The 11,137-nt window shown below is 42.2% G+C and overlaps 1 protein-coding gene across 1 annotated transcript; it reads left to right on the top strand.

The window, feature by feature from the left end:
• Positions 1 to 678: 678 nt before the first annotated feature.
• On the top strand, positions 679 to 3,717 carry LOC113689296 (uncharacterized). The gene is made up of 4 exons (XM_027207088.2): positions 679 to 2,091; positions 2,176 to 2,246; positions 2,520 to 3,041; positions 3,165 to 3,717. The coding sequence occupies exons 1-4, from the start codon at positions 679 to 681 to the stop codon at positions 3,715 to 3,717; spliced, it is 2,559 nt and encodes an 852-aa protein (XP_027062889.2).
• The last annotated feature ends 7,420 nt before the right edge of the window (positions 3,718 to 11,137 follow it).

The raw sequence follows: 11,137 nt of genomic DNA, 5'->3' as shown, positions 1-11,137 counted from the left end.
ATATTCTTGAAGTTATTTGCTGGAAATTGTGGTTTGATCTTGAATTCTTGAAATTTTCTTGGGCGTGACATTGAAACATACCTGAACTTTGAGCTCTAATCGTTGGGAACCAAGAATCACGTCCTGCCAAACATTAAAATCACCAAAACAGGCCGCACCAAAGCTGCAACCAAACCTGGAAATTCGTGTGTTTGAGCCGAACCCATAGTGCATCTTTTGGCTGCATAAAAAAAAATAATAAATAATTTTCCAGCAAAGCAAAAGGACCACTTTCCTTGTCGGTTAGAGTTTTTTTTTAGTCTCGTTCTTAATTTTTTTCAGCTTTTGTGTCAATTCCTTTTCCAGTTTTTAGTCTTGAATATATTCTACCACTCCATTCTTAGTGTCCTAATTTTGTTTTCCAAGCAAATCTCTACTCTTACGAATCTCAAATTCTAGCGTGAACTTGATTTTTTGAGCTACACTTGAGCACTTGAGGAATTCTACTTTCTTCAGGGTTTGCAAGGGGCTGTGAGAAAATTTTGGTGAGCTCATTAGAGTGATCTAAGTGACCATACACGAGTGTGAGAGTATACACTTAGGGAGTGAAGTGAGGAAAAAAAAAAAAGGAGACAAACGTTTCTTTTTTCCTTTTTCCCTTTCTTTGCTACTAACCCTTGCAGGTACACTTGAGACTTCATGTCTAGTAGCAACGAAGGAGTATCCCATCCCATGGACTTTGAACAGATGATGGAGCAAATGGAGAGGCGTTTCCAACGCATGCTAGAACCCATTCAAGATGAGTTGCTGCAACTCCGAGCGTCTGGAACACCAAAAACTTCTAAATCCACACGAAGGCGAAGAGACGTGGAGTCGTCCGATGGTTCCAATAATGATGAAGATGATGAGGAACCTCGAGTTCGACCACGGCAAAGGAACCAGACTGGACCTACCGATGTATTCAAGGGAATCAAGATGCAAATCCCTGAGTTCAAAGGACGGTCCGATCCCGAGGCTTTTCTCGAATGGTTATCCAAGATCGAAATGGTCTTTTCTTGCCAAAACTACACCGAGGTGCAAAAGGTGCAATTGGCCACCATGGAATTTACTGAGTACGCTGTGGTTTGGTGGGACCAAATCAAGAAGTCTAGAAGGAGAAATGGTCTACCTGAGCTCTTTCCATGGCCCGAGCTTCGAACCATGATGCGCACCCGCTTTGTACCTGGACATTACACTAGAGATTTGTACCACCGATTACAAACCTTAGTCCAGGGCAACCGGAGTGTGGATGAGTACCACAAGGAGATGGAGATCCTAATACTTAGAGCGGATGTACAGGAGGATCCTGAAGCCACCATGGTGAGATTCTTGAGCGGGTTACGACCCGATATTGCTGAACGAGTGGAACTTCAACATTATATGGAGTTGCATGAGCTTGTAGACAAGGCTATTAAGGTCGAGCAAAGGCTCAAGAGGAGGGGTACCACTCGATCGAATTTCGGCAATACCGCCTACTCTACCAACCGCCCATTCCAACCAAGGAATGATTCTCGGCCTTCACCAAATGCTCATACTCCAAAGCCGAGATTCGAGGGAGGTAAGGTTGACAACCCTAGTTTTAGTAAGCCGCCCTCTTCTACTCCAAAATTCGAGGAGCCTAGGGCACAAACTAGGGCTCGTGATACTCGATGCTTCAAATGTCAAGGTAAAGGCCATATAGCTAGTCAATGTCCCAATCAAAAGACTATGATTATGATGCAAAATGACGAGATCGTGAGTGAGGACGAAGCCGAGTACGAAGGCATGCCACCCCTTGAAGGAGGTAGTGATGGTGAGTCACCAAATGAAGAGGAGTTTAGTGCACTCGAGGGTCACTTTGGGACCGCCTTGGTTGCAAGGAGAGCATTGACGACACGTGTTAAGGAGGACGAGTTTCAACGGGAGAACATTTTCTACATTAGGTGCTTCGTCAACCAAGCACTTTGTAGTGTGATTATTGATAGTGGGAGCTGTACAAATGTGGCTAGTTCACTCATGGTGGACAACTTGAAACTGCCTACGAGGGATCACCCGCGACCCTACAAACTCCAATGGCTCAACAATTCTGGGAAGGTTCGAGTAACCAAACATGTTCTTATATCCTTTCAAATTCATAAATATACTGATGAAATATTATGTGATGTAGTTCCTATGCAGGCTAGTCACATTATACTAGGTAGGCCGTGGCAGTTTGACAGGCAGGTGTCTTTTGATAGTGTGACTAACAAGTATAGTTTCTTGTATAATAGTAAGAAAGTCACCCTAGCTCCCCTTTCTCCAAAACAAGTGCATGAGGACCAATTGAAATTGCAACAAGAGTTTGAGAAGTATAGTGCAAAAAAGAAAGAAAATGAGAAAGTCGAGGCAAAAAAAGAGAGGAAAAAGGCTTTAGATAGCTCGGCAAGTGAGGTAAAACCCGAGGGAAAACAAATGCTCCTGATAAAAGCCAAGAAAGTGAGGAAGTTAATGAGGGATGAGCAACCGCTTCTTATGCTTGTTAGTAAAGAGGTAGCTCAGAATGTGGATGATCTTGATACTAACTTACCGCTTGAGGTTAAGTTTCTTTTGCAGGAATATGCTGATATCTTTCCTGATGACGTACCAAGTGGATTACCACCGCTTAGAGGCATTGAGCACCAAATGGACTTCGTCCCTGGAGCGTCGTTGCCAAATCGCCCAGCTTACAAGAGCAACCCGGAGGAAACTAAGGAGCTGCAAAGGCAAGTGGACGACTTGCTTGGCAAAGGATGGGCACGTGAGAGCTTAAGCCCGTGCGCTGTCCCAGTCATTTTGGTGCCCAAGAAAGATGGTACGTGGAGAATGTGCACTGATTGTAGAGCCGTAAATGCCATCACGGTAAAGTATCGCCACCCTATACCTCGCTTAGATGGCATGCTTGATGAGTTGCATGGGGCTGTGTTCTTTACCAAAATTGATCTCAAAAGTGGGTACCATCAAATTAGGATAAAGGAGGGGGACGAATGGAAAACTGCCTTCAAAACTAAGTATGGATTGTATGAGTGGTTAGTGATGCCTTTTGGGCTAACTAATGCACCTAGCACCTTCATGAGGTTAATGAACCATGTTTTGCGTCCATTCTTAGGGAAATTCGTGGTAGTTTACTTTGACGATATCCTAATTTATAGCAAATCTTATGATGAACACCTAGAGCATATTAGGGTTGTTATGGATGTACTTCGACGAGAGAAACTCTATGCCAATCTCAAGAAGTGCAATTTTTGCACTAATGAGATTGTGTTTCTAGGGTTTGTTATAAGTGCGCAGGGAATGAAGGCGGATGACCAAAAGGTGAAAGCTATCCAAGAGTGGCAAACACCAAGATCGGTGGGTGATGTTTGGAGCTTCCATGGACTTGCGAGTTTCTATAGGAGATTCGTGAGGGACTTTAGCACCATTGCTGCACCCTTGACCGAGTTGATCAAGAAGAATGAGAACTTCCATTGGGGAGATACTCAAGAACAAGCCTTTCGCGCTTTAAAGCACAAACTCACACATGCACCTGTACTTGCTTTACCTGACTTTTCTAAAACATTTGAAATTGATTGTGATGCTTCAGGTATTGGAGTTGGAGCTGTGTTGAACCAAGGAGGAAGTCCTATTGCCTACTTTAGTGAGAAACTCAATGGGGCTGCACTGAACTACTCAACTTATGATAAAGAGTTATACGCCCTCATTTGAGCACTACAAGTTTGGCAGCACTACTTAAGGCCTAAGGAATTCGTGATACACACTGATCATGAGTCCCTTAAATACCTTAAGGCCCAGCACACCTTGAGCAAAAAGCATGCAAGGTGGATCGCATTCGTGGAGTCCTTTCCGTACGTGATTAAATACAAGGCTGGTAAGTCTAATGTGGTTGCGGATGCACTCTCACGAAGGTACTCTCTACTCACTTCCTTAGATGCTAAGTTGTTAGGGTTTGAGCTGATTAAAGACATCTATGCACAAGATAGTGATTTCGGCTGACTTTACCTTTCTTGCAAACACACTGGATAAGGTAAATTTTTCATTTTCGATGGTTACTTGTTTTATGCCAATCGGCTTTGCATCCCACATGGATCCATCCGCGAACTTTTGGTACGAGAATCCCATTCGGGTGGCCTTATGGGACATTTTGGGGTTGATAAGACTCTTGCCATGCTGCAGGAGCACTTCTATTGGCCGTACATGAGAAGAGATGTTGCACGGGTGGTGGAGCGATGCTTAGCTTGTAAGAAAGCTAAATCCAAGGTACACCCGTATGGCCTTTACACCCCGTTACCTATTTCTAGTGCACCATGGGTTGACATTTCTATGGATTTTGTACTTGGTTTGCCTAGATCCAAGTATGACCATGACTCCATTTATGTGGTTGTTGATAGATTCTCTAAAATGGCACACTTCATTGCTTGTCATAAAACAGATGATGCATCTCATATTGCTAATTTGTTCTTTAAAGAGATTGTGAGATTGCATGGCATTCTTAGAACCATTGTATCTGATAGAGATGTTAAATTCCTAAGCTATTTTTGGAAGACACTCTGGTCTAAGTTAGGCACCAAATTGCTATTCTCTACTGCTAGCCACCCCAAAACTGATGGTCAAATCGAGGTGGTAAATCGTACATTAGGTACCTTGTTGCGTGCCATCATAAAAAAGAACTTGAAATCTTGGGAAGAGTGTTTATCTCATGTTGAGTTTGCTTATAATAGGGCTATCCATTCTACTACTGGTTTCTCTCCATTTAAATGTGTTTATGGTTTTAATCCGCTAACACCACTTGATCTAGTGCCATTACCTAGTAATGAGCACGCACATTTAGATGGTAAGAAACGTGCAGAGTTTGTTAAGCAACTGCATGAGAAAGTCAGGGCTAACATTGAGAGGAGAACTGCTCAATATGTCAAGCAAGCTAACAAAGGTCGCCAAAAGTTGATTTTTGAGCTTGGCGATTGGGTATGGTTGCACATGCGCAAAGAACGATTTCCTGTTCAAAGGAGGAACAAATTACACCCACGGGGTGATGGACCTTTTCAAGTGTTGGAGCGCATCAATGACAACGCCTACAAACTTGACCTTCCTGGTGAGTATAGAGTTAGTGCTACATTTAATGTCGCTGACTTAGCTCCTTTTGATGCAGATGATGCGTTTGATTTGAGGGCAAATCCTTCTCAAGAGGCGGGAAATGATAGCATCATGGTACGTGGGCAGGCCGACAATGGCTCGAGTAATCGAGGAGCTGAGGATCACGTGCACGCCCCAAGTGGACCCATTACTAGGGCTCGCGCAAAGAAACTTCGTGAGCAACTCAATGTATTTATTCAGGCCATCCACAAATCCTTTGAAAGATTCATACACTCAAGTGAAGGTGGTCGCGGTCCGATAATGAGCATTGAAGCTACACCTGAGGATTAGGGTTTTTTTTGCCAAACCCTAATTTCCATTTTAGCATCATAGTTAGTTATTTCTACATTAGTTGATTAGATTGAATAATTGGCTAAGTGCATATTGCACGTAGAATCGCCAAAGGTAGGATTGCTAATTTACTCATTATTATTTGCTAGAGTGGGCTGTCTAGGAAGAAAAGCCCACGTGAGGCCCAACCCATCGGGGGGGTTAACCCTCCCTTATTAGGGCCCATATCCACAGCACCCTTAGTCCATTTTCTTACTAGATTAGGGTTTTCACTTGTAGCCTATATAAGGCACCATATTACATCAATAAAGGGTAGACACTTTTATCATAAAAATACTTGAGAGAATTTTCTCCATAGCTTTCGAGCAACCCTTGAACAACTTAGAGTTTAACTCTTGTGTTCTTGTTTGGCTTATCAATTCAAGAACCACACTTGAATTGTGACGCCTCCTACACTTGCCTGAGGTTTACTAATTCGTTTGATTACGGGTTGAGATAATATCAACAAGTTCGTAGTCACGGGGATTAGAGGGGTCGTAGGGTTTCCGCTGCTACCGTTCCTTGCGTTTGAAGTCAAATCCCACAAGTGATCTTGGGTCGCGAATCTTCTCACCAACGAGATTCGTATCAGAAAAAAATTTCAGAAGTTAAAGAAAGAGGGGGAATAGGCTTCAGAGACCTAGAAGCCTTCAATACTGCCTTGCTTGCAAAGCAAATTTGGAGATTCTTAACCACCCCAAATTTGCTAGTAAGCAAGGTAATGAAAGCAAAAACATGAAGAATCCTAACTGGATGGAAAAATGTCCTCCAAACTTAGCATCATGGAGCTGAAAAGTATACACAGTGCCAAAACACTACTGTTTGCTAGGCTATGGAAAAGAATAGGTGATGGAAGTACTGTGAGTATATGGAAGGATAAATGGAAAATTGGATCAGAACAAAGGTGAAGTGACCTCTAAAAAACTTGATGATTGCCAATTAGAATTTGTAAGTGAGATGATAGAAAGGGGAAGTGGAAAAAAGAGTCATTACAGAAATGGTTCTGCAACAATGATGCTGAGCTGATTGAATGCATCCTTACTAGTATAGGTAGAAGAAAGGACAGAATATTCTGGAGATTCTCCAAAACTGGAACATACATTGTGAAGATTGGTTATGCATTGGCAAGATAGGAGGATGCCCAACACTGTAAAAAAAGAGAAGGCAATGCTGAAACCAATTAGGAGATAAGAAAATATAGTATGTGGAAGAAACTTTGGCAACTGAAGGTTAAGGCCAAGCTAAAACGCTTTATGTGGAAATGCTTGCAGAACTACCTACTAGTAAATGAGATTACTTTCAAAAGGTTTGGGAAAGAAGAGGAAAGATCTGACTGTTGTGGGGACAATATGGAAACCATAGAGCATTTGCTCTTCTTCTGTACAAATGCAACAATAGTATGGAAAATGGCTCCAGTAAGATGGGATGGACTGAGAGACAAATAGCAAAATTTGTGGTTCTGGTGGGAAACAGCTACATAATCAATCTCAAAGGAACAAGGGCAAGATAGAATAAACCTCACCATCAACATTTTCTAGCAAATCTGGAAAGCAAGAAACGAAAAAATGTTGAAAATTCCAATCCGGATCCATCTAGAACAGTTAAAAAAGCACAAGATGATTGGATCGAGTATGAATAGGTAAGAGAATCAGAATAGGAAAACATTGCACTACACATCAATAGCGAGCCTTAAGTCAGAAGAGAAACATTAAAGGAAGATGTGATATGCATGTATACAGACACTGCAATCTCAGCAAAAATGATCAGGATAGGCCAAGGAATAATTGCAAGAAACTGGAAAGGAACGATCATGAGAGCAAAAGGGATTGTCAACCTGGGAAGAACTGAGTAGACGACCCATCTTTTCTCCGACCTAGGAGACGACATCCACCAAACCGTTAGCCATGCTCGAAGCGATGAGCCTCTGCGAGTAACCCCACATATGCTACCAAAATAGTTCTAGACTCCTATCGCAACTTGTCCCTTTGAGAATACATGCTCCAACAGCTCTGTCGCCCCCTCTTGGCAGCACAAATATTTGGAGGCCAATTGGACACCCACTATCCACAAGGCATCAGTTAGAGGCAGTTTTCCCACTAACAGCAGCAGCATGAAGAAAGAGATTTTCAACGGGATCCGAGGATGCCATACCTGAGAGTGGATCATTGAGGAACTGCGAGCCTAACGGACCTCCTGAAATGCCGATGCCAATGTGAACCTCCCCGAAACCGTTAGGCTCCAAACCACCTCGTCACAGCCGTCTCTCGTCGGGATCGGGTGTTGTAGTATTTGGCGGGTGAACTCAAGCGGGATATATTGATCGAACAACTGGGCATCGCATTCCCCATTTGTGATGAAATCCTTGAAGGTGAGGGCCGAGTACACCGTAGGCTTTAGACAAAGAGCTCCACTTCTAAGCTAGTTGTCATACCAGAAGTCACAGGACCCCCCGTTCACCAACCAAACCATGGCTAATTCCACTTGCCAACTGATGTCTGTCTAACATTCTTCGCCATGTCAGTGAGTCAAATTGCCTCAATTCCACCTGGCAAGGGTGGAGATCCCAGCAGTACTTTGCCTGTATAAATTCCGTCCAAAGTGACGCTCCAGTTCAGAAACTCTACCACAATTTACAAGAGAAGACCGCATATACCTCTCGAAACTTCCTGAAACCCACTCCCCCCTCCTCAACCGGGACGCATAATTGAGACCATCTGATCTAGTGGAACTTCATCCCTTCTCCTGATGCTTACCATAAGAAATTCACACAAGCCTGCTCAATCCTCTTAAAGACTGAGGCAGGACATACCGCAGCAGATAGTAAATGGACCGGAATGGAAGAAAGCACATGCTTCATCAGAACAATTCTCCCTCCCTGAGATATCAACCTAGACTTCCATGACATGATTCGAGCCAATACCGCTTGGCACACATCTCCAAAGTACGCTGCTTTGCATCTACCCGTATACAAAGGAAAGCCAAGATAGTGAATTGGAAACTCCTGCCTCGTAAATTGTGTAACTCGCTCGATCACTCGTCTTAGCACTGGTGGAAGAGCCTTATAGACCAAGTAGCCATTATTTTGAGCATTCACCAGTTGCCCCGAGGATTGCTGGTACGCCTCAAGCACCTGCATAATTCGCTTTAAAGTAGCCGACCCATTAGTAAAGATGAACACGTCATCCACAAAAGCAAGGTGCGTAATGACAGGGCAGCTTGGTGTGGGACTCTAAACCCTACAAAACCCTGTTGCAATACAAGAGCATTTAACCCTCGCGAAAGTATCTCCGAACCAATAATGAAAACCCCTTGATTTCTTACTTCCAACACCACCAAAACCCCTTATATAACCTTAATTACAACATATATTACCATACACCAAGTTGGGCAGCAAATCATCAAACCCTAGTTCATATAACCTAAAGGGGAAAACCCCCAAAACATGATAGCATCTATTATTCACCACCAAATTTGAGTTGCTAAGCTAATTTACACAAGATTCAAAAGATCAAAGACCATGCTCAGATTTCATACCTCAAAGACAAGCTTGGATGAGTGATAATCAACCCCCTTGGAAAATTTCTGGTTCCCCTAGCTTCCCAACTCACAATTAGCACTTTGATCGGTTTGAAAATTTGATTTTCTCACTTGGTTTGGCTAAGATTCAAGAAGAAAAAATTTTTCTTTTGCTCTCCCTTTCTCTCTCTCTTTTGGTCGGCCAGCAGCAGAAATAATGAAGGGAAAGTGCAGAAAATTGGTTTAAGAAGGTTAGTTGCTCACTTGGCCAAGAAACTCTAGGATGGCGACAAGTGTCGCCACCTCCACCTTTCATTTTTCTCTTTCTTTCCTTGCTATTTCTAGCCTCTAATTTTCGATCAAACAAGCTGACAATTATGAGGATATTTTTGCTCAAATATCAATAAACTTGTATGGTAAGAAAGTGGTGGTCAATTGGTGCGTTCAATCGGTAATGCGCGGGACCCCCCGGTTCGCGCCGTTTTTCTTAAAAACACACATACTAGGGTTTTTACTTCCTATTCACTAACCTTATCTCATTGCTCCTAATCACATATTATTTCTCACTTAAAAGTCACTTTTAATTACCAAATTGATCATTGATCAGTACCGAAAATTCATCCGGCGAAAAATCGCGAAAACCCTAATTTGCCCCAATCTTGAAAACGAAGAATGAAACCCTACTTTCTAGGCTCATTTGCACTTATTATGAAATAATTGGATAGTAGGGCTTTAATAAATAATAATTTCCAAATAAAAGGAAATTTTTAAGAAAACGTGAGGAATTTTTCAATTCCAGTGATTAAAATTAGGGTTTCAATTAAAATGTGAGAGATTTAAGAAAACCGGTTAGTTACAAGTAAACTAGGGTTTTTGACTAAAATATTAGGGTTTCTAGTCTTTTAAAACAAAATAAGGTTTTAATCAAACCCAAAGAAATACACTTTAGTATCTTATTTACCAACAACCTCCTTATTATTAGTATTATTATTTTTTCGGGGTGTTACAATCTCCCCTCCTTAAAAGAATTTCGTCCTCGAAATTCATTTATTTATTCGTAATTATTCATAAATAAGTATAAACAAAATCAAATAGCTATACGGTTCAATAAAAGCATTTTCAAATCATAAAACGAAAATTAATAAAAGGGCAAATAAAAGGCAGATATTCATATACACAAATATACCAACTAATGTCATGTCATAACGATATAAGGCAAATCAAAAGAAAAGGTGATATCGTCCCGGTCTCAGTTAAGATAACCCCGTCCGGTCTCTCACGTCACTTTGTATCCAAACTAAGCATCTGTCGACCTCTTGTGCTCATTCTAGCCAAACGAAACCTATTCATGTTCCCAAAATGCAAGTCTCAAGTACTTAACGCTGCCTCAACTTTGGAGTACTCGGGCACGAGAATCCGAAATAAAATAGTTCACATCTCGAGTTGGCCAGTCCCAAGAGTAAACTATCTACAATCGAAATTCCTGCCCGACGTACATAACTATGATCCTCAAATACCACGGAAAAGATTAAAAACCCATAACATTCGCAATTCATAGCTTATGCTCGAACGGGCACTTAGTCCCTCATACTTATTCACCATTTAGTCCAGGGTCACTCCGCGCAGAAACCACGCAAAGCAGGCTCTAGGTTTTATCCCTCAATTGCTTAACTTTCAAATCAAATCGAATCCCACAGTCTGGCATCCTAAACTTCAAGCCTAGGATACACTACAGGAATCTGAAGCCTAAGCTCTGATACCAACTGTGACAGTTCTCAGGGTCACATCACAAGATACCTATCAGCTTGCCACCCGCACGCGGGCATCCCCTACGGAGAGTTTCGCTTCGTGACTCTTCACGAATGAGAGGCTCGGGACTTTTCCAGACGAAGGACTTAAAGTCCCAACTGTCGGCATATGGCTCTGATACCAACTGTGACGACCCCACTTCTCCCAATGGCGAACCCAAGGGTATCGCCAGGCCGTCTGCCTATCTCGCACCAGGATTCAAAAGTTAAAACAATAAAAGCCAGAAAATCCAAAAGTGTACTATACATACTAAATACAATCCCAAAAGAGTTATAATTACATTCCCCAAAAGTGCCTGCTCATACTATTACATCCTAATTGTCCAACTATTACAAGCAAA

The sequence above is a fragment of the Coffea arabica genome, chromosome 5c, assembly GCF_036785885.1.
Source record: "Coffea arabica cultivar ET-39 chromosome 5c, Coffea Arabica ET-39 HiFi, whole genome shotgun sequence".
NCBI lineage: Eukaryota > Viridiplantae > Streptophyta > Magnoliopsida > Gentianales > Rubiaceae > Coffea > Coffea arabica.
Note: the sequence above shows the minus strand (reverse complement) of the source record. Positions and strands in the feature narration are given on the sequence as shown.

Excerpts from the sequence above, each read along its gene's own strand:
- LOC113689296 (XM_027207088.2), top strand. The coding sequence starts at position 679 with ATGTCTAGTAGCAACGAAGGAGTATCCCATCCCATGGACTTTGAACAG. Across the intron at positions 2,092-2,175 it reads GGCTCAACAATTCTGGGAAG|GCTAGTCACATTATACTAGG; the intron begins GTTCGAGTAACC and ends GTTCCTATGCAG. Across the intron at positions 2,247-2,519 it reads TTTGATAGTGTGACTAACAA|TAAAGAGGTAGCTCAGAATG; the intron begins GTATAGTTTCTT and ends TATGCTTGTTAG.